General features: G+C 44.2%; 1 protein-coding gene across 1 annotated transcript in view; it reads right to left on the reverse strand.

Annotated features, from left to right (window-relative positions):
* SMC5 (structural maintenance of chromosomes 5) overlaps positions 1–24245 on the reverse strand; it is a 210377-nt gene that overhangs the window by 113453 nt on the left and 72679 nt on the right. The window contains exons 10-13 of the mRNA XM_033924682.1: positions 17645–17799; positions 10297–10410; positions 2085–2179; positions 422–554 (exon numbers count right to left, since the gene is read on the reverse strand). Coding sequence (XP_033780573.1) covers positions 422–554; positions 2085–2179; positions 10297–10410; positions 17645–17799 — 497 coding nt within the window. The remainder of the gene's footprint in view (positions 1–421; positions 555–2084; positions 2180–10296; positions 10411–17644; positions 17800–24245) is intronic.

The following is a 24245-nucleotide window of genomic DNA, read 5'->3' on the forward strand; positions in this document are numbered from 1 at the left end:
AGTCCAAAAATGCAAAATTTCACCTTTAACTTTCACTTCAAATGATTGATTCTGCAAGAAGTTTTGTGGCTCTGCATGGGCAGGAGCGTGGGAAGATTGCTCCTGCCCCGCTTCATCACTAGTCCGCCAAGCTTTAAAATGTAAGTTGTGGAGGGTCCAGGAGGGTAGTGGGGGTGGGTCAGATTTGGCCCTAATGTTATTTGAAATTTTTTGGTATTCCCTGGCCAACTTTGCTCCTAACCCCCGTGAATATGGAGAGAAGAGTGTATTACTTCCAGTTAACTTTGCAATCTCTCTCACCTCATTAGAAGTCAATATTGATACTTAAGAAACCCTACAATAACCAAGAATTCGAGAATATCTTTAATTCAGGTCTTCTGCTCTGTAGTGCCAGATTCTAAAAATCTTGAACCCTACTCACCTTTTCAATCATAGATCTTGTTTTTTCTGTCCCCACAGGGACCTCATGGACATAATACTGATAACAAAGATAATTCATCACAGGCAGTGGGGCATCAAATAATTCTCTTAAATATGAGAAAAAACCATATTGCCTGCGAGTGAGTAAAAAAAAATATTGCTTAAGTATACTGCAACAAATATAAAATCTAATGCAATCAACAATCTATAGCTAAATCTCTCCCACAGAAAGGAGGTAATTCTATAAACATTTTTCATGTACACATGGAAAATGTCTTTCATAAAATATTGTTGGTTTATATTAGTCTTTTTTGTGTTACAGGAAATTTATGTATGTTTTTATTGTAAGCTGCTTAATGTTAAAAGCATGTTATAAGTTTTAAAAATGAATAAATAAATTTGCATGCAAGTATGTGCAACATGAAGATTTTGGATTTGGAGCACTAAGCACTTTGTGGATTAGCAGCAGCAGAGGCCCGAGACTTTACGACAACTCCAGCAGAGATAAGTAACTCCCTTGTTTGATATTTATTTAGAGTTTTAGTCTTTTTGAACTTTAGCTGTTTAGTGGTAGGAAGGGAGGAGTGCTATGATGTATACAAGCCTGAACTGGCAGAGGCCTGTGCCCTTATGCTTTAGAGTTCACATTGGCTATCACTGAGCACTATTTATTAATTAATTTATTTATAAATCTATAAAATATATTTTTTGAATAGGAGAATTTCTCTTTTTGAAGAACAACAACAAGAATAACCATACTTACATGCATGCCACTTATGTGAGAAGCAGGGCAGTGTTCTAATGTAGGTGCTTATTTTTAAAATTACATGATACATACAAAGTAGATATACATATTTAAACCTGCTTCAGAACAGGTATGAATGTGTACATCAGCATTTGTGGACTAATAGGATTGGATCCGGAAGCCTTCACATAATACCAATCCAAAAGCTCTCCCACAAAAAAAAAAAAAAAATTGCATCATTGGAATGTAAAATCCAAAAGAGTGATTCCATCTAGAAAGATACTGTCACCATAATCATCACTAGTCCATTTCAAATGATATTTTTACAAATAATTTTTAAAGTATTTTTCAAATATTATTCTTTTTAATTTGGATGTATTTTTTAAAATAATCTTCACATATCAGATTAACAGAACTCCCATTCTATTTTAAAATTCTAAAGACTCAATCCTTATAAATTCCAAACACTTATCTATAAATTACACTAACAAAAATAAGGCTAATGTAAACCTTTAATAACTCATTAAGGGAGTCTTTTACTAAGGTTCACTAGCCGATTTAGCACGTGCTAAATGCTAACAAATACATTATAGTCTATGGACACGTTAGCATTTAGCGCATGCTAATATTTAGCGTGCGCTAAATTGGCTAGCACGTCTTATTAAAATACCCCCTAAATGAAGAGAAAATCATAACATTCAAAAAAAAGTTCAAAAAAGCTGTTCTGACAGCTGATCCAGTCCTCTAAAATATATTACATGTCCAATCTAATGCCTGAAATTTGATATATGAGGTGCTTTGTTCTCTAACTACAACTTATGAATCTTTAAAGAGGAATAACAAATACAATACTAATAAAACAAGCACTACATTGGTGCAACTAAAAAGATTCACAAGATAATGTTATTTCAAAGCTTACTGTAGATCTTGAATAGGTCTTGCAGGCCGTCGATCTGCAAATGACTCACTTGGAGCGCAAACAGCATTCACTTTTAACCTTTGATTATCACGCACCTAGATGTATAAACAGTCAAATATAACATTAATTTTTCGAAGCTGATGATATATCCAAGTCCCTGAACAAGCCATATTGTTTTGTCTCTGTGGAAGAGAACAGATCTTCTGAGAAAGCTGTTGGAACTGACTCGGCTATTAGATCGGTTTTCCTTAATTTTTATTCTGATTTGTATAGACCCTCACAGGGGCGAGATCCAGCTGCTATTGAGAGATACCTTTCGCAGTTGCGGCTTCCTCGACTTTCGGATGCGGATAGGGAATTGCTTAATGAGCCTATTGAGTTAGGGGAAGTCTTGGGAGTCATTGCTGATTTGAAGTTAGGGAAATCGCCGGGCCTGGATGGCTATACTAATCAGTTTTATAAACTTTTTCGAGAGGTTCTTGCTCCATTGTTGGTTCGGGTTGCAAATGGGGTGAGGGATGGCTCTCCATTGCCCTCCACTATGGGGGAGGCTGAGATTTCGGTCCTGCTTAAACCAAACAGAGATCCGATGGGGTGCGGGTCATACCGGCCGATTTCGTTACTGAATACTGATGCAAAAATTCTTGCTAAGGTGTTGGCTCTTCGGTTGGGGAGGGTACTGCCGTCTTTGGTACATTTGGATCAATCTGGTTTTGTTCAAAAAAAGACAGGTGTGTGATAATATTAGACGCACATTACACCTTATGTGGGCTGCACAGCGGACATCTGCTAAAGTAGCTTTTCTGGCGATCGATGCCGAGAAGGCTTTCGATCAGGTTGATTGGAACTTTTTATGGCAGGTGATGTCGAAGATGGGGTTGGGAGTTTTCTTTTTGACCTCGGTGCAGGCCTTTTATGCGGCTCCAAGGGCTACTGTGTGTATTAATGGGATTTATAGCGACTTTTTTTCCATTGCGAGAGGTACTCGACAGGGGTGCCCTTTATCTCCTCTGTTGTTTGCCCTTTCTATGGAACCTCTGGCCATTCGTATTCGGGAACATGGTGACTTGATGGGGGTGCGAGTGGGAGATATTGAACATCGTATAGCACTCTTTGCCGATGATGTGTTATTGTATGTCCGGGACTGGGAGGACTCGTTACCTATTTTAGTTGATCTCTTTTTAGAATATGGGCAGCTTTCGGGGTTCACGGTAAACATGGATAAATCTGAATTGTTGGGTGTAAACCTGGGGGTGGAGGATCAACGTCGTTTGGCTGTCTGGTTTCCTTTTCGCTGGGCTCCTGGGGTTATTCGCTATCTCGGAATTCGTTTACCAACCGATCTATCTCAATTGTATACTGCTAACTATGCCAGAATTATTCAACAAATTCGGACTGATATTCAACGCTGGAACGGGTTTTGGTTGTCTTGGTGGGGTCGCATAGCAGTTTTGAAAATGAATGTCCTACCCCGTTTGCTCTTTCTCTTTCAAACGTTGCCGGTTGCAGTCCCACATTTGGTGTTGAAGCAACTCTGAGGCACATGGGCCCAACCCGACCATGTGCCTCAGGCCACGCCCCCAGTTGGGACCTAAGGCTCCAGGGCCTATTCTGATTGGCCCACGCGCCTTAGGCCCCACCAGTAGGCGGAGCTTTAGGATGGATGGGCCAATCCGGCCTCATTCCTTCGTTGGCTGCCTGCCGGACAGGTGGGTTTGGCTCCCGTCTGTCCGGCCAACTACCAAAGGTACGGGGAAGGGGGGTGGGGGGGTCGTGGGGGTCACCAGGGGGATCGCGGGTCGGCTGGGGGGGCGGTCGGAGGTTCTTGGGGGGGGCGGTCGTTGGGGGGGAGGGGGGTTTGCGTCGAGGGCAGGAGGGCCTGGGATCCCTCCTGCCCGTAATGTAGTGCGGGGTGGGGTTAGGGGGTCGCCGTGGCCAGGAGGATTTGGGCTCCCTCCTGGCCCGATATTGTCGGGGAGTCGGCGGTCCTTCGGGGTGGGGGTGCGAGTGGTCCTGCCGAGGGGGGAGAAGAATCGGACGTCGAGGGGGGGCATCAGGCTTTCAGGATGGGGACAGACCTTCAAGGGGGGACAGGACTTCAAGGGGGACAGGCAGACCTTCAAGGGGGACAGGCGGGGCAGTGCACGGAAAGTCAGGGCAGGTGAACGGAGAGTCGGGACAGCGCACGGAGAGGCGGGGCAGTGCACGGAAAGTCAGGGCGGGTGAACGGTGAGTCGGGGCAACCAGAGGAGAGTCGGGGAGGGCGAAAGGAGAGTCGGGGTGGCCAGAGGAGAGTCGGGCAGCATGCGCGGTATACCCATGAGCGCTGTATACAAAAGTTTCCGTACATACAAGTGTGGTTTCTGCGCGCTATACCCGTGTGCGCGTTTTACACGGGTGCGCGTTATATCCGCGAAAATACGGTAGTTCCCCCCCGACGTCTGATTCATTACATTACATTAGTGATTTCTATTCCGCCTGTGCCTTGCGGTTCTAGGCGAATTACAAATTATAAGAGATCTGGATATTACCGAGAGAATTGCGTAACAACGATTATCTAGAGAAATTACATAACAGTGATTCATGTACTTTACATGGTGTGGTAGAGGATTCAATTGTAAGAATTACATAGCAGAGAATCAAGTGATAACAGGATACAGTAGAGAATATCAGTATATACGGGTTACAGACTAGAAGTTACCTAATAATGACGTAAGAAGTTTGTTGGATAGTGAGGTAAATGCTTATATAGGAGTCAGAATATGTTTGGAAGGACAGGTTCTAGAAGACTACCGTATTTTCGCGGATATAACGCGCGCGTTATACGCGATTTTACCTACCGCGCATACCCCTCGCGCGTTATATGCCTGAGCGCGGTATAGAAAAGTTTTTAAACATAGTTCCCACCCCGCCCGACGCCCGATTCACCCCCCCAGCAGGACCGCTCGCACCCCCACCCCGAACGACCGCTCGCACGCGCTCCCACCCGCACCCGCATCCACGATCGGAGCAAGAGGGAGCCCAAGCCCTCTTGCCCGGCCGACTCCCCGACGTCCGATACATCCCCCCCCCCCGGCAGGACCACTCGCACCCTCACCCCGAAGGACCGCCGACTCCCCAACAATATCGGGCCAGGAGGGAGCCCAAACCCTCCTGGCCACGGCGACCCCCTAACCCCACCCCGCACTACATTACGGGCAGGAGGGATCCCAGGCCCTCCTGCCCTCGACGCAAACCCCCTCCCCCCAACGACCGCCCCCCCCCAAGAACCTCCGCCCGTCCCCCAGCCGACCCGCGACCCCCCTGGCCGACCCCCACGACACCCCCACCCGCCTTCCCCGTACTTTGTGTAATTGGGCCAGAAGGGAGCCCAAACCCTCCTGGCCACGGCGACCCCCTAACCCCACCCCGCACTACATTACGGGCAGGAGGGATCCCAGGCCCTCCTGCCCTCGACGCAAACCCCCCTCCCCCCCCAACGACCGCCCCCCCCAAGAACCTCCGCCCGTCCCCCAGCCGACCCGCGACCCCCCTGGCCGACCCCCACGACCCCCCACCCCCCTTCCCCGTACCTTTGGAAGTTGGCCGGACAGACGGGAGCCAAACCCGCCTGTCCGGCAGGCAGCCAACGAAGGAATGAGGCCGGATTGGCCCATCCGTCCTAAAGCTCCGCCTACTGGTGGGGCCTAAGGCGCGTGGGCCAATCAGAATAGGCCCTGGAGCCTTAGGTCCCACCTGGGGGCGCGGCCTGAGGCACATGGGCCAAACCCGACCATGTGTCTCAGGCCGCGCCCCCAGGTGGGACCTAAGGCTCCAGGGCCTATTCTGATTGGCCCACGCGCCTTAGGCCCCACCAGTAGGCGGAACTTTAGGACGGATGGGCCAATCCGGCCTCATTCCTTCGTTGGCTGCCTGCCGGACAGGCGGGTTTGGCTCCCGTCTGTCCGGCCAACTTCCAAAGGTACGGGGAAGGGGGGTGGGGGGGTCGTGGGGGTCGGCCAGGGGGGTCGCGGGTCGGCTGGGGGACGGGCGGAGGTTCTTGGGGGGGGGCGGTCGTTGGGGGGGGAGGGGGGGTTGCGTCGAGGGCAGGAGGGCCTGGGATCCCTCCTGCCCGTAATGTAGTGCGGGGTGGGGTTAGGGGGTCGCCGTGGCCAGGAGGGTTTGGGCTCCCTTCTGGCCCAACTACACAAAGTACGGGGAAGGCGGGTGGGGGTGTCGTGGGGGTCGGCCAGGGGGGTCGCGGGTCGGCTGGGGGACGGGCGGAGGTTCTTGGGGGGGGGCGGTCGTTGGGGGAAGGGGGTTTGCGTCGAGGGCAGGAGGGCCTGGGATCCCTCCTGCCCGTAATGTAGTGCGGGGTGGGGTTAGGGGGTCGCCGTGGCCAGGAGGGTTTGGGCTCCCTCCTGGCCCGATATTGTTGGGGAGTCGGCGGTCCTTCGGGGTGAGGGTGCGAGTGGTCCTGCCGGGGGGGGGGATGTATCGGACGTCGGGGGGGGGCATCAGGCTTTCAGGATGGGGACAGACCTTCAAGGGGGGACAGGACTTCAAGGGGGGACAGTGCACGGAAAGTCAGGGGGGGTGAACGGAGAGTCAGGACAGCGCACGGAAAGTCAGGGCAGTGCACGGAAGTCAGGGGGGGTGAACGGAGAGTCGGGACAGCGCACGGAAAGTCAGGGCGGGCGAAAGGAGCGTCGGGCATCATGCGCGTTATATGCCTGAGCGCGGTATAGAAAAGTTTTGGTACATATCATCGTGATTTCTGCGCGCTATACCCCTGTGCGCGTTTTACACAGGTGCGCGTTATATCCGCGAAAATACGGTAATGTGTTATTCAATAGAGGGAGAGCTTGTGCGAAAGGGGAGGATATTAGTTGGTAAGGACGTGTTTTTTGAATAGAAATGTTTTGATTTCTCTTCGAAACACTTTGATGTCTGTTGTGTTGATCATTAGTTTGGTGATGGTGGGGTCAATTTTCGCTGCCTGTGTCGCTAGAAGGCTGTCGTATAGTTTCTTACGTCGGGTTCCATTATGAGGGGGGAAGGTGAATAGGTTTTGAGTTCTTCTTGATCTGGATGAGTGGTAGCGGTATAGGCGGTTGTTTAGGTAACAGGGGGCAGTTCCATGGGTTACTTTAAATAGTAGACAATAGAACTTGAATTGAGTTCTTGCTTTTATCGGAAGCCAGTGAGAGTCTACATAGGCGGGAGTGATGTGGTCAAATTTGCTCAGACAGTAGATGAGTCTGATGGCTGTGTTCTGAACGGTCTGTAGTTGTTTTATCATGTTGTTTGGGCATGGTAGGTAGAGGCTGTTGCAGTAATCCAAGGTACTGAGTGTGAGGGATTGTACAATGATCTTGTAGTGTTCTTTGGTAAAGAACTTTCTTATTTTTCTTAGGTTTCGCATGGTGAAGAATGCCTTCTGTATGACTTTGTGTATCTGTGTCTGCATAGTGCAGCGTCTGTCTAATTGTATTCCTAGAATTTTGATGTAAGAGAAAGGGCGGGACAGCCGGAAAAGGAAGCAGCATAGACGCAGGGCTAAGAGAAGGGGCAGGACCTCCGGCAGAGGAAGCAGCAGGACGACGGTAGGCAGCTTCTACATGATGGGGGGGTGGGGAGGCTGTGGGGGTGCGAACGGTCCTTCGGGGTGGGGGTGCGGGTGCGAGCAGTCCTTTGGGGTGGGGGTGCGAGCGGTCCTGCAGGGGGGGAGGGTGAATCGGACGTCGGGGGGGGGGCATCAGGCTTTCAGGGTGGGGACAGGACTTCAAGGGGGGACAGGACTTCAAGGGGGAGAGGAGAGTCGGGGCAGGCTAAAGGAGAGTCAGGCTGGCCAGAGGAGAGTTGGGGCAGGCTAAAGGAGAGTCGGGCTGGCCAAAGGAGAGTCGGGGCGGGCGAAAGGAGAGTCGGGCAGCAACGGGAGAGTCGGGGCGGCATGCGCAGTATAGGGGTGTGCGCGGTATATAAAAATTTATTTACATAAATTACAGTTTCCCGCACGCTATACCCGTGTGCACGTTTTACAAGGGGGCACGGTATATGAGTGAAAATACGGTATATACGGTAATACTTATTTATTTGGTAGAATGATATCATATTTAGATGATATCATATTTATACACCAAGATGGTATGTATTGATTATTCCATCTCCTTTTATTGATATATCTGCTTATATGTAGTTGTTTGGTTGTCCCTGTTTTATATTTGACTTTTGGTGCTCTTAACTTTATATGTTTGTCTATGGTAATATTTATCTGTTTATTTATACAATTAATGGTTTTAATATTTGCATATTTTGAGTTTTCATGATTTTATACTAGAATTGGGGTTTTTTTTAAACGTTTATCAACAGTTCTTATAGCCCCTGATGCAGCCCCTGGAGGGGGCAAAACATGGCTGTGTCAGGCTACTGTTGATTTTAAGTGTAATTCTTTAATAAATAGCTATTTAAAGGTCTTTTGCAACTGATCTGCTTCTCTTTTTTACCACATTGGATCTTGCGGATCAGTTACCTTGTTGTTTTTTTACTCTGTAAGCTAACCGCTTTTTACCACATTCTCTGCCATTGAATTCCAGAGTTTAATTAAATATTCAGAGAATAAATATTTTTGATTTGTTTTAAATTTACTACTTAGTAGCTTCATTGTGTGCCCCCTAGTCCTTGTATTTATGGAAAGAGTAAACAAGAGATTCAGATTTAGCCATTCCACTCTACTCAGTATTTTATAGACCTTTATCATATCTCCCCATGACCATTTCTTCTTTAAGTCGAACAAGTTGCAGATTCATTTACTGTAGCGTATTCATGTGTCAAAACTCACTAAGTCCATGGTATTTTCATGACAGTGAGGTTCCTTATTTTGAGACAAGCTAGGGACTGGGATTGAGCTTCCTACAATAAATACCATCATGAACAGACATTTAAATAATAGAAAGAAACAGGAAGACAGAACAACCACAGACAGAATTGTTAGTTACTTTGCTATCTTTTAACTAGTAATTATTTATTTATTCTTAGTAATTATGTACCACTTATAGCCAAAGTGGTTTACATTCAGGTACTCAATCTGTCCTGGTGGGCTCATACTCTACCTAATATGCCTGAGGCAACGGGGAATTAAGAGACTTGCTCCAAGTGTTGGAGAGGGCAAATGATATTTGAAATAAATCTTATTTAATGTGTGAGTTAAATGCATACCTTTTTATTCCAGTTTTGCAAAAACTTTGTATTAATTAATTTCCATTATTTCCTACCTGTCAAAAATGATTGCACATGTGGTAACTTCCCAGTAAACAAATACTTGGAGAACAAGGATTAGATTGAAGCTAAGCTGTATCCCTATGAGATCTGGCACATAATCAGTTGTTCAATATAGCTTGGTATAAATGATCTATTACTGCTTAGCACTGCTTGGTGTGAAGGATCATCATATTTTGCTGTATAGATACAGGCACCTTGACTTAGGGGCTGAATTTTGCCTTCAATCGGATTTCTTATTACTGAATAGGTATATAAATTAAGAGTTAAGTGAATTATCATTAGTCAGAGGCTGGGGTGTGGAGTCTCCTTGGGCTCAGACCTTTTCTTCTGCAATGTTTTACAGGAGTTTCACCATGCATTAACGCAATTGCCTGCTCCTATGTAATGCCCCACTGCTTCTCTGGATCTGAAAATGGCTGCGGCATCAGCATATGTGTGCTTTCGTTAGCTCTACCTGACCCCCCAAAACAGGAAGTTACATCAAGCTCTGATGTAACTTCATGTTTTTGGGTCTGACAGAGCCAGTGGCAGCACACACATGCAGATACTGCAGATACTTTCAGAATGTAGAACAGCAGCTGGTATTATACAGGAGCAGGTAATTGCGATTACATTTTTTCACACACATTAAATATTTAGTGTGTTAATCACATTAACATGCTAAATATGTAGTCCTAGTTTAAAGCTTTTCTTCTTGCCTGTTGCTGAAAATATTTGCTTTATGCAGTACAAATTGCATACCTTTACCCTTGCCTCTTTTTCCTTAGTTTCAGACTTCTTAAAATGCACATTTTCATTAAAACCTAGTAGCACAGAGGTGTTTATACTGTATTGCTTATTAAACTGTAGAATAGTGTTAGACTAAATAGAAATTGAGATCCATAGCCTGCTAATAACCAAAATGGACAGCAAAACATCTTCAGGTTACAAGTTTAACCTTTGAAATACTTGCCTCTCTCAGAAATATTTCCATATCTTCCTTACTTTCGAAAACAAAGGCCCGCATGTCATTTGCTGAGATGTGATTTTCAACATACTTGGCATGTCTCTGATCTTTCATATTAATCTGGGACAGAAAAACAGAGGAAGTATGCTATTACTTTGTTACAATATCATTAACCAAAATTGCTGATCTAGGATGTTAGCAGTATGGCTGGTGTTTCCCTGATCAGTAACTGCAGCAAAAGGAGTAGATCCATTTTCTAACAAACTACTACTCAGGAATATAAGCCTATGCAATTCTGTTATAGTTTAGCTTAAAGGAGAACAAGACTTATCTAGAAGTAAATTCTTACTAGTAGGAACACAAAAACGTCAACAAAATAAAACACTTTTCAAATGCCAGAAATGATTCTGTACTTACTCTTTACAAACAAGACAAAAGAATTGCCGGTATAACTATCCTTAAAAATATTTACTTCTGCTGGTCTAAGTGACATGGACTAGAAATCTTAAATCCAGTTGATATTTTGTATTTCATGACTACCTATAAACTAAGGGCTTCTTTTACTAAGGTGCGCTAAACATTGCTGCGCGCTAGACCTTAACGCCAGCATTGAGCTGGCGTTAGTTCTAGAAGCGTAGCACGCGGTGTAGCGCGCAGTAATTCCCTGCGTGCACTAAAACCACTAGCGCACCTTAGTAAAAGGAGCCCTAAGTCATTTTCTTAATGAAGGCCAATACTAGTGGGAAAGGCAAAACTGTTAAGGGACAACTTTGAAAGCCAGTAGAAAGCTTGCACCCACCAACTAATTTTGAAAGGGCTAGAAACATAAAAAACATAGAAAAATGACAGCAGATAAGGGCCACAGCCCATCAAGTCTGCCCACTCCTGGAGATCATGCTCCTAATGACCCATCCTTAACTCCACCCTCTTAGGGATCCCACATGGGCATCCCATTTACCCTTAAAATCTGGCACGCTGTTGGCCTCGATTACCTGTATCGGAAGCTTGTTCCAATGACCAACCACTCTTTCGGTGGATAAAATACAGAAATGCAACAATGAAATCCCTGACTTTTTATTGAGTTGCACTGGCTGCCTGTGGAGGCTCGGGTGGTTGTTTAAGTTGGGTTGTTTTTGTTATAAGGTTCTTTATGGTACAGCCCCCCATTATTTGGTTAACAGATTTTCCTTGGCTTCCTACAGACATAGTAGAAGAACCCATCCTTTGTTTAATTTTCCTTCAGTACAGAGTTGCAAAAGTAAAAAATTTCTTAACCACACTTTGGCATCTCGAGCTACCTTTCATGACAAAGAATTTTTAATTTTACTGCTCGCAGCTCATTCTTATAAAGATTTTAGAATACAATTGAAAACCTATCTATTCTCTAAGCATCTGACTAACTAAATCACTTTATTCCATGTACTATGACTATTATTAGTAATCATTTGTAAACCGCATTAAACTAATGGTTACGCGGTTAACAAGTACAATGTTATGTTATGTGCCCCTTTTAGCTATGACTAAAATGATGTGGGCTTTGAAGAAAAAAAGATTTTCTGTCCAGGAGATATACAAAGATAAATTAAAGTTGCTTACCTGTAATACACGTTCTCTAGCAGGCTATCAGCCTTCACTAGTGGGTGGCATCTCACTGGGACTACTGATGCTCAATGTTGAAGGTGACCAAGATGCTCTCAATGTCAATGCATCTCTGGCAACTGATGTAGCTACTGGACGCATAGAAACTAATGCTTCTGATGCTGATAGGCTGGTTTTATCACTGAAAGCTTCTCTCTCAGCTGTTCTCTACCACAAATCAATGAGAGGGATCATGATCCTGTCCCAGGCATTGCAGACACCTTGAGGAATATTCATAAATAATAGGTCCTATTGCATCCCAAGCACTTCTGGAAGCCACTGGAAGTCTTCTTTTTAAGAATATCTTCCAGAAAAATAGCTGCAGCAAAATCATACAACTTAATGGCAAGGCCTTTCAGTTGTGTCAAACATGTGAGCAGAAGCCAGAGTTCCACAAGACCTGAATCATAACACTGTTGGTAGCACAGTGAGAGCACCAAAATCCACTTGTAAGTCAGTGCTAGATGTCATGACAAAAGCAGCAAGAGGCACAGAAAGTTGGTCTGTAGATGTAGCACAATCCAATATGGTGGTGCTGGAGGATAAGGACGGTGAAAATATGGAGTGGGAACCAGTGTGGGAGCCTGATCTAGATCAGGTACTGAGAGAGACAAGAACTGAAGGAGAATAATTTGACCAGAGCTCTGGAGCAGTTTTGAGAAGAAACTGAATGGGGCAGCCTGTGATTGTGGGGGGACACAAACAGGTCTAACTGAGGAGCCCCCCAGCAAGAAAATATCTGGTGCAAGACTGTAGAGTTGAGTGTCCACTCATGTGGCTGGAGAAATCTGTTGAGTTTGTCAGCAAGAGAATTCTTCTCTCCTTGAATATAGACCGCTTTGAGGAATATGTTGTGAGCAACTGCCCAGTGCCAAATCCTCTGGGCCTCCTGACAAAGATGGAGAGACCCTGTACCTCCTTGCTTGTTTATGTAATACATTGCCACCTGATTATCTGTGCGAATTAGGATGTGATTTGTTAAACTAGGTTGAAAAGTCTTGAGAGCATTGCGAATGGCCATGAGTTCTAACAGACTGATGTGGAATTGCTGCTCCTGGGCTGACCAGTGACCCTGTGTACGAATATCATCCAGATGAGCTCCCCAAGCATACTTGGACGAGTCTGTGGTCAGACCTTTCTGATGTGGAGGTATTTGAAATAAAAACTCTCTGGAGAGATTTGAAGAGATTATCCACCACTGCAGAGACTGACGAAGTGAAGATGCTACTGTAATCTGCTGTTAGAGCGGGTCAAGAGCTTGAGACCACTGAGTTGCTAAAGACCACTGAGGTGTCCAGAGATGGAGTCTCGCAAAGAGGGTAACATGGACCACAGACGCCATGTGACCCAGTAGCACCATTGCCTGGCCAATGAGAAATCTGTGTGCAAAGTTGGATCAAATTATCTTGACTCTGATGCGGTAGAAAATCTCTGAGATGAACGGTGTTGAGCAGAACTCCTATGAATTGTAAAGTTTGAGAGGGTTGAAATTGAGATTTGGGAAAATTGACTTCAAACCCCAACTGCTGAAGCAAGAGAATTGTCAACTGTGTCGCTACAAGCACGCTTTGAGGAGTGGCATCCTTTATAAGTCAGTCATCGAGATAAGAGAAAACCTGAAGATCTTGAGCCCGCAGAGTCACAGAAAACTACCACCAGACACTTGGTGAACATTCTGGGCGAGGATGCAAGGCTGAAGGGCAGAACCTTGTAATGAAAATGCTGTTGGGCCACTTGAAATCTGAGGAATTTTCTGTGGGCAGGATGAATTGAAATGTGCGTATAGGCTTCCTTTAGATCCAGAGAGCATAGCCAATTGTTCTGATTTAGGAGGGGATACAAAGTTGGCAAGGACAACATGCAAAATCTTTCCTTTACGAGAAACTTGTTCAGGCCCCTGAGTTCCAAAATCAGATGTAGACTTCCTGTCTTCTTCAGACTGAGCAAGTAGCGGGAGTAAAACCCATGATTCCTCTTAATGGGAGGCACCCTTTCTATTGCATTCAGAAAAAGTAAAGACTATCTCCCAGAGAAGAAGGGATGTCTGCTGATGGTCAAAAGAGGACTCTCTTGGAGAATGATTTGGAGGCATAGTGATGAAATGAAGAGAGTATCCCTCTCGAATGACTTTTAAAACCCAGAGGTCTGTTGTTATCAGTTTCCAAAGTGGATAAATTAACTGGAGCTGGTCTCCGATTGGTTGAGGAAGAGGCTGAGAAAGGGAAACAGCAGCTATGCTCCCCATGATCCTGTCAAAAAGACTGAGTAGGTTTCTGAGGAGCTGATGGTTGAAACTTTTGTGGACACTGTTGCTTTTGTTTCTTCTGCTGAGGCATACGAGATACAGCAGGTTTTGCTGAAAAATGTCTCCAATACGAGGAAGAAGGCTTAAACAACCAGGAAGCTGAAGGAGGTTTAGACTTGGTTTTAACCAAAGAGTTCCAACTCTTTTCATGGTCAGTGAGTTTTTGTGTAGCTTTTTCAATACACTCACTAAAAAACTCATCTCCCAAACAGGGAATATTAGCCAATCTATGCTGAAGAATGATGTCCATATCTGAGACTCTCAACCATTCCAAATGTCTCATTGTCACTGACAGCTGAAGCTCTGGATGATAACTCAAAAGCATCATAAACAGATCTTGCTTTATATCTTCTATGAAAGATATTGTGAAATTCCTGAAGATGTTGTGAAGGAATATATTTATCAAAAGAAGGCAATTTCTTAACAAGGTGCTTTACATAGCAGGAGATATAGAAATTGTAGTTAAGGACCCTGTTTGCCAATATGGAATTTTTATAGAGGCGACATCTAAATTTCTCCATAGTGTGCCCTTCACATCCTGGTGGCACTGAAGCATAGACCTTTGATGGAAAAAAAATTTTCATAGCTGACTCCACAACTAATGATTGGTGTTGAAGTTGTGATCTATTGAAACCCAGGGAAAAAATTGCACTGGCTGCCTGTTGTTTTTAGATCTCAATATAAAGCAATAATGATTTGCCATCAATTCTTGTATGGAAACATACCTGAATTGTTTAAAAGTAAGAAGTCAAACTATTTACCATCTAGGTCTCTGCGTCTGAGAACTCAGCGTTATTAAAAACAAATGCTAATCCAAAAATATGCTGAGACCAGTAAAATGGTCTTTTGCTGTGCAGGGGTCAAACTGTGGAATTCACTTGTCGGTCAATTACAAAAATGTTATGACAAGGGTAATTTCAGAAAACTATTTAAAACACAGCTCTTTGTTAATGCATTTTTCTAGGAACTGATACTTGCGATTGTTCTTTTGATGGGCACTTTATGTGATTTTCCAATGATTATATGTTAATCTTTGTTTGATTTTATTTGTCTTACTGAATTATGTATGTAACGATATGTAAACCATTTAGATTTAAACGGTATATACATTTTTAAAATAAATTTTATAAAGTGAATCAAGTTTTCTGGGAGCTACTGTAATGGTCAAGGGTGTTTCCCAATTCTTATGAAGGGTCTCTTTGAGAATACCTTGCAATGGTAATTTGGGAAGCTCCTTAGGAGGCTCATCATAATCTAAAGCCTCTAGAAATTCAGCACTGTAGGTAGAGTCAGCTTCTAATTTAACAGGAAGCTCTTTGCCCAATTGTCCAATAAATTTAGTTAAAGAGACTCTTTCAAGAGGAGATTTTGTCTTTGATGGAGATTTCTGGAGAGGCTTTTCCAAAAGAGTATGGTACACCTCTGTTGCAGAAGCAGAAGAGTCCCCCATCTGAATCAGATTGTAATTTCGAGTCATAGAGAAACTTTGGTGACGGTGAGTGTCGAGAGGGTCGACACTTATGACAACTCTGGTACCGATCTGAAGAAGAGGTACGATGTGAAGCTCTCTTTCTCTTAGAAGTATGTGATGAAAAACGGTGCTTCCTGGATTTGGAACATCGAGATGAAGTGTTGATGTCTCGATGAGATGGATTGATGCACCGATGAAGAACTTGACCTTCGATAAGATGATCGATATCGAGGCATCAAGCGTCAAGAAGAGCGATGATGACTAGATGAATATCCATGCTGAAGCTGCACAGGAGAGTAGGTTGCAGTACCACAGGACCTGGTGACTATATGCTCAGGCTGGGTCAGTACCAAGGGAGTCAATGCTGGTGTATGAAGCTTGAATATATCACCCAGCTCCCTTTTGAAAAACTCATCGTGCTTTTCACGGAAGGAAACCACCGGTACCTGTGGCTTGTCTTCCGATCCCAAGGTGCAGCAGCATGCCTCGGAGAGAGTGACCTCGATGAGGATGCACACCTCGAAGGAGAGGCAAGCTGCAAGAGGGAACGTCGCTACTTCGTCGGCATCAAGGGACTTTATGCAAGAGTGACCTGCGACACTATTTGGGAAGCTGGTGGCTTCTTAGCTGGCTTACCTGACGGTGTGAGATCATCTGATACCGATGTCGATTCCAATGTCTTCGACATCAATGGTTGTGAGGTCTTATTGATGTTCATGATGGTCCCAAACAATTTTTCTTGTTGAAATTTACAGCATTGATGGAGCGCTTCTACAGAGTAGACCACCGAGCACAGGACTCGATCCAGTGTTCAGGACCAAGGGATCTCTAGGGAGGTAAAAAGGAAATGGGATACACATGTGGTATCTCTAGGAGGGGTAAAATCAAGGGGGTGGGTCATTAGAGTGGGCAGACTTGATGGGCTATGGCCCTTTTCTGCCGTCATCTTCTATATTTCTATGCAACAACCAACTATGCAGGTCGATGATGGAAATCAGCCTTTGGCACCTGCAGCACTTTTTGAAGTCCGTTAATGGCCTAGACAAGACCGAGAAGACCTCGTCAGCCAAATTAAACTCAATGGCTGAAGAGAAAACACGAACACCTCGAAGGGCAAAGCCCATGAGGAAAAACGAGAGAAAAAAAAAAATCTCCCCTCTTTCTTTTTTTTAAAAAAAAAGAAACCAAAACTATGAAAAGTTAATTAAAGAATTTGCGAAGCAGGAAGGCAAGGCACAAAAAAATGAACTGAGTTAGAAAAACACAACTTCTTTGCTCCACGGAAAATGAAGAATTGAAGTACTGCGAGCCTACATTGGGTGGGAAGGCACACACACATGCTTGGTGCAGGCAGTAGCGAAGTTTTAAAAACTTACACTCTTAAAGCTGTCTGGATGATGTCATCAACATGTGAGAATATGTTGCCTGCTTGTCCTGGGATAAAGGATATTTCTGTGAAAGTTAGATGATTTCCAAAGCTAATCTAGTCAACAGGGTACATAGATGAAAGCGCGTGGGACAATCACGTGAGGACAAAGGAACTCAGACAAATGAGTGCAGGACGTCAGCACGCCAGATTAAAAGTTACATTTAAATTGCTCCAAGGGGGACCCCCCCAAAAAATTTACTTAGAAGTGTTGGTGCTGCCATTGGGGAGTTTGGGGGAAACCCCCCCCATTACAAAGGAAAGTGTAATTTTTCCGTTTTAGGGAAAATTTAGTTTCATCTCTAAGTGGGTGGGGGGGGGGTTTCCCCCACCCTCCCCAACAGCAGCACCTTCAGAGGGCTTTAAATTTAACTTTTAATCCGGCACACTGACGTCCCGCGCTTATTTGTCTGAGCTCATTTGTCCACGTGCGATTGTTTGGTGCACTTTAGTCCTATCACCAGTCAACAGAGATCTTACTTGGTAAATCATAATAAAAGAAACAAGCTCTTACCTCTAGCATTATGGGTTTACAGACACTTTGTTTAAATCTGTTGCTATTTTCCCTAAGCCACAGAACAGCATTATACGTATCTCTGAATCTTCCTCGCAGTTTTTCTTCCTTTAGATTCATCAGGTTGTCAAGCTGTTTAATACGATTAGTGTTGCCTAATAATCGAAAAAAAAAATCATGATTAAAATGTAGATTCTAACTTAATTTACGGTATAAATACATGTATTGTAGCACAAAGCTCAAACAAAACCATTTATGTGACCCCCCCAAGACCCTGAATCTGCTAATCTAAATGTCCAATTCTTTCTTTCTTAAAATGTATTTACTATATTCATATGCCGCTTTTATCAAAGTGGCTCACAAAGCACATACATAATTAAAATAAAACAATTACTTAAAAAAATAATTCCATCCACACATATCTATTCAAAAACCCATACACATTAATGAAGCTTTTGGTCTCATGGTATTTATAAACTATGAATAATTGCTCATCAGATAATTACATTTTCTCCACTAGCAAGCTGATATAAAGACAATAAAAGGAAAGACATGAACAAACTCAAACAGGAACACAACTTTGTAAACCTAAAAAAACAGTTACTAAGGTGCAGTAAAATCTGGCTTTTAATCATATCTTAAGGCCCCTTTTACAAAGTCACAGTAGCACTGCTACCACGGTAAATGCACCAAAGCCAATAGTAATTGAATGGGCTTTGGTGAATTTACCATGACAGCATCACTATTGCAGCTTTGTAAAAAGGATCCTTAATATGGTAATATTGAGTAATTAATTTGCAGTGTCTCATTACACAAATTAGAGGTTCCCTGGTACAGGAATAATGCAACTTCCAGTAAACTTTTCACATTGCATTATTCTGATCCCTGGGAGCATACAGTTACATTACATTACATTAGTGATTTTTATTCCACTATTACCTTGCGGTTCAAGACGGATTACAGAAGAGGATTTCTGGACATATAAAGAGGTGTTACAGAGTAGAGCAGGTTGCTTCAGAGCAGGGATCTCAAAGCCCCTCCTCGAGGGCCGCAATCCAGTCGGGTTTTCAGGATTTCCCCAATGAATATGCATTGAAAGCAGTGCATGCACATAGATCTCATGCATATTCATTGGGGAAATCCTGAAAACCCGACTTTGAGACCCCTGCTTCAGAGGATTGAAATGTTTCATACGATGTTAGATAGACTTCATGGATTTCTTGAATAGCAGGGTTTTTATTTCTTTTCTGAACATTTGTAGTCTGGGCCGGGGTCGCGAATAGTAGATTAGAGAGTTGGTGGTCTAGTTTTGCTGCCTGTGTGGCTAGAAGGCCATTGTACAGTTTTTTCCGTTTGATGTCTCTGATTGGAGGGTATGTGAATGGTGTCTGGGTTCTCCTGTGTCTGGTTGTGGTAGTTTGGATTAGGCGGTTGTTCAAGTAGGCTGGGCTGTCACCATTTATGGATTTAAATAGTAGACAGTAGAATTTAAATAGTATTCTTGCTTGAATTGGGAGCCACTGTGAGTTGAGGTATGCCTCGGTGATGTGGTCGTGCTTTCTTAGTGAATAGATTAGTCTTAGGGTTGTGTTTTGAACTGTTTGTAGTTGTTTTATCATTGTTGCGGGGCAGGGGAGGTAGAGGATGTTGCAGTAGTTGAGGAGACCTAGGACTAGGGACTGGACCATGAGCTGGAATTGTTTTCTGTCGAAGAATTTTCAAACTTGCCTTAGGTTTCTCATGACCACAAATGATTTCTGTATTGTTTTGTTGATTTGTCGTTGTATGGTGCAGCATTTGTCTATCGTCATTCCCAGAAGTTTTAGAATGGGTTGATTGGGGTATGTGATTTGAGTTTATTACTAGGTTTGTTATGGTTGGGGTTTTATTTTTTTTCGAGAAGTATGAATTTTGTGTGATTTCTAGGTTAAGCTTTGGGTTTTTGTTTTGGTTTTGCCTTTGGCCCAGTTGATATTGAAGGAGTATGTGTAATGGTCTGAACAGATGGATCTGGACCATTTTCCATTTGAGGTTTGAATCTCTGGTAGAATGGGCAGTTCATAGACAAAACTGAGGAAGACAAAGGCGTGTGCCGACAACTGAGCGCAAGACGGAGGCATGCGCCGAAGAAAATGACAGTTTTTAGGGGCTCTGACGGGGGTTTTGTTGGGGAGCCCCTCCACTTTACTTAATACAGATCGCGGCGGCGTTGTGGGTGGTTTGGGAAGTTGTAACCCCCCTCATTATACTGTAAACTTAACTTTTCCCTGTTTTTAGGGAAAAAGTGAAGTTTTCAGTAAAATGTGGGGGGTTACAACCCCACAACGCCCCCACAACGCGGCGCGATCTGTATAAAGTAAAGTGGGGGGGTACCCCCCTCGTCGGAGCCCCTAAAAACAGTTATTTTCTTCGGTGCGCGCCTCCATGCTGCGCTCAGTTGTCCGCACGTGCCTTTGTCTTCCGCGGTTTTGACCTGACACCGAATGGGCTGTTGGGTCATGAAGACTGCAATGACCTTTCTCATTTGTGGTTTGCGGGTCTAAGATCTTGTAGGTTAAGGCTTCGAGGTAAGATAGTAGGTTTTCTACTTGCTTAGAGGAATGGTCTTCGAGATGGAGGTTTAGATCTCCTAGGATTAGGTTGGAAGTTGCCGTTAGTGAGTTTCGGTATATAAAATCTTCAAATTCTGGTCTTCCTGTGTTCCAATTCCCTGGTGTTATGTAGCAGAGCATGCAGGTTTTGGATCCTTTTAGTGTGGTGCATGAAAGTTGGCAGGCTAGTAAATCCATGTACGGGGTGGACGTTTTGTCTAGTATGTTTAAGTTTAGGGAGTTTCTGACTAAGGTGGCTAGACCTCCTCCTCTTTCTTTTTCCCTGCAGACCACTGTTATCTTTTATCCTTTCGGGCAAACTTCTGTTTTCCTGGAGTCTGAGTCTGAGGTTAGCCAGGTTTCAGTGAGGAAGAGGCAGTCTAGATTTTCATTTTTTATCCAGTCTTTTATGTGTTCTGTCTTTGGGCCTAGAGCTCTGATGTTTATGTAGGCACATGTTAAGTGTGGTATATTCTGTTTGCGCACTATTTGTTGCTTTTGGGTAGATAAGTACTCTTGGTTGGGGGTGTTGTTTAGTCCTAGAAGGGTTTGTTGGTCTTCTCCTCTATGTTGGTGTGATGATTTGGTGTATGCAGGTCTGGGAGTTTATGTTTCGGTCTGTAATGGTTCTCATGGCTGGGTGGTGAATTCTATTTGTAGTTGAAATAATTGGTATTGGGGAGATGTTGTTTGCTGCAGCCTTCCAGTTGGTTAGGAGCAAGATGATCAATAGGATAGTTTGTGTTTGTGGTATAGCTTTCATTGTGAAAGATAGGGAAGAACAAAATGGCACAGCCAAAGGAAAGGGGAACTTTTAAACAAGCAATGTTTCCTGCTGAGCCCTCCAACTGGCTCAGCGGCTGGAGCGTCGGTGAGAGGCAGAGTGCTCTCCCACGCCTGAGGGGATCCTCAGTTTAAAGATTTCCTTTATTAAAATAAGTCTTAAAGGCTTGAAGTAGTACTGTGGACTGAACAGTCTTCTGGTGTTTTGTCCTTAGTTTTCATCATCTTTTAATTTGTTAATTGTTCGAGGGTTCTACTTGGCTTTGATGTCCTGCATCAAGGTATTTACTGTCAAAGTTGAAAGAGAGATAAGGTTCCAAGCTGCTATGGTTTGCTTTGGCTGTAAGCAAATCCTGACGCTGATTCAAGTACAGCCAGACCGAAAATCACTCTGACTTTCAGTATTGAAGAAAAATAAAAGCTATGTCCAAATTACGAGAAAAACGTTAAAGAATTGTTTTCCTCCTTCACAAAATATAAATAGTTACGAAAATAAACTTGAAACAATGAATAAGAATAGGAAAAAAGTAACGAAAGTAAAGAAAAAGAAAAAAGATGACAGACAAGGGGAAAAAAAAGTCAGCCTCATTTAGGTGAGCAGACCAAAATGGAGGTTTGTCATGGCTCACGATCCGGGTTCCCTCTCCAGTTTCTTCTTCCCTATCAGCCACGAAAATGGATCCAAAAACCCTTCCTTCCCGAGTAAATTCGGAAGTCGGAATATCTGAATTATTTATGGTTTTAACTAAGTTTGAATATTGTTATTTTTATTCTATCCTGTTCCCTTAATGGTTTCAGTAGTAGAGAGCTGAACGGGGACGACGGGGATCCTGCGGGTTACCCCTTCAGGTCGTGGGGACGCCCCCTTGGGTCACGGGGATTCCGTGGGGACCCCCCTCGTGGTCACGGGGATCCCGTGGAGTTCGATGCAACTCGAGCCGCGAGGCTCGTCTTCTTTTCCTACCTGCCCTGCAGCAGCACACATAGCCGACCGGAAGTCTTCCCCGATGTCAGCGCTGACGTTGGAAGGAGGGCTTAAGCAAAGCTCTCCCTCCCTCCAACGTCATCGCTGACATCGGGGAAGACTTCCGGTCGGCTATGTGTGCTGCTGCAGGGCAGGCAGGAAATAGAAGACGAGCCTCACGGCACCAACTACCTCTCAGAGCTCCATTTGGATGAGAAAGTTGCTGATAAGGTTGCTGGCAGATGAGGGCTGGACACGAATGTGGGCGGCAAACACAGGACACAAAAGGGGGGAGGGAGTGCGTTTTTGGGCACAAGGCATGAACTTGGGAGAGAGGATGGAGGAAGGGAGGGAAAGAGATGCTGAGGTGGGGAGGGAATGCGTTTTTGGACACAGAAGGCATGAACTTGGGAGAGAGGAAGGGAGGGAAAGAGATGCTGAGGTGGGGGAGGGAATGTGTTTTTGGACACAGAAGGCATGAACTTGGGAGAGAGGAAGGGAGGGAAATAATAATAATAATAATAATAATTTATTTCTTATATACCGCTATACCGTGAAGTTCAAAGCGGTTTACAATAAAGATACATTTGACAGTACATGGGATAGAAACGGTTTACAATAAAGATACGTTTAGTCAGTACATGGGATGCAAGTGGTTTACATTAAAGATTCATTGTCAGTACATGGGATACAAGTGGGTTACAGTAAAGATATATTTTGTCAGTACATGGGATGCAAGTGGGTTACATTAAAGATTCATTTTGTCAGTACATGGGATACAAGTGGATTACAGTAAAGATATATTTTGTCAGTACATGGGATGCAAGTGGGTTACAATACAAGTGGTTTACTATCAAGGTGCATTTTGTCAGTGTAAGGGATACAGGTGGGTTACCATAAAGATACATTTAGTCAGTACATGGGTTACAATAAAGATACGTTTTGTCAGTACATGGGGTGTAGGTGGGTTACAATAAAGATACATTATGTCAGTACATGAGATTCAAGGTGGAAAGTATAATTAGTTTCGGGCCTTGGAATTAGGGGACGAGGTGGAAGGGTCATGGCGAGGAAGAGTTGGGTATGGGAATTTAGAATTTGTTAAACAGTCGAGTTTTCAGGGATTTTCTGAAAGAGATGGTTGTGTACACGGGGAATGGAAGAAAGGAGAATTTTTGGTCATAGGGAGGGAGTGAAGTACAGATGAGAGGGAGAAATATTGTGGTGGAAAGGGAACAGTGAGACAGATTGAAATGGATGCAAGACATAGTGGTGAAGGGAATGGAGGGAGAGATGTGGCATGGTGCTGGAGAGGGGTGATAGGAGAAATGTTGGCATGGGGCTAGTGGGCAGGCACGAAAGATGAGAAAGGGATAAATGCTGGACCATGGTAGGAGGAACCAATGGACAGCAACAGAAGAATTTACAGAAGATGGGAAAGCGGAAAAAAGAAACTGGGACCAACTTTATGGAAAAATAAGACTCCAGACAACAAAGGTAAAAAACGGAATTTATTGACTAAATATGTTAGCTTTGGGAAATGTATATAGCAGATGCATTTCTGGTTTTATTTCTACAGTGTTGAAGTACTTGCTGACCCTTGCTGTGACTGGTGGGGATCCCCAAGCACTGCCAGCAGAGGACCTCCTCTAGAGACGACCAGAACTCCCCTCCACCAAGCACAGCAGTCGCTGGCAACATCCATGAGCCACTGAGGTGCCAGCATCTGTGACTCAGGGAAGCTACTGCTGCCTGCCAAGCTTGGTAAAAGGGACCCCCGGCCAACTGTAAAGGAAGTCCTCGGCTGACAGCTTGGGGGTTCTCATCAGCTGAGTATTTATATTTTATATTTACATTAGAGGCTCTGGTAGAAACCCGTTTACAAAGTATGTATTCTTCCCAATTAATATTTCCAAATTAATAAAGTGTCTTTGCTTATTTGTAAATGGGTCTCTACCAGAGCCTTTAATTCAGTAGCATAATTAAATGAAATAACTATTTCTGAAGTTTCTAGGGATGGACGGGGACGGAGGGGATTCCTTGCGGGGACGGGTGGGGACGGAGGGATTCCTCACGGGGACGTTTGGGGACGGGTGAGATTTTGGCGGGAATGGGTGGGATTTCTGTCCCCACGCAACTCTCTATTCAGTAGCGGCCTTCTACAAGAGAACCCAAGGGAATATAAGATAAAAATCTTTTTCTTTTTCAAACCAGTGTTCTACGTGATCCGGACCCACAGCGTGCCTCGGACAAGCTTCGGTGT

This window comes from Geotrypetes seraphini, chromosome 1 (assembly GCF_902459505.1).
Source record: "Geotrypetes seraphini chromosome 1, aGeoSer1.1, whole genome shotgun sequence".
NCBI lineage: Eukaryota > Metazoa > Chordata > Amphibia > Gymnophiona > Dermophiidae > Geotrypetes > Geotrypetes seraphini.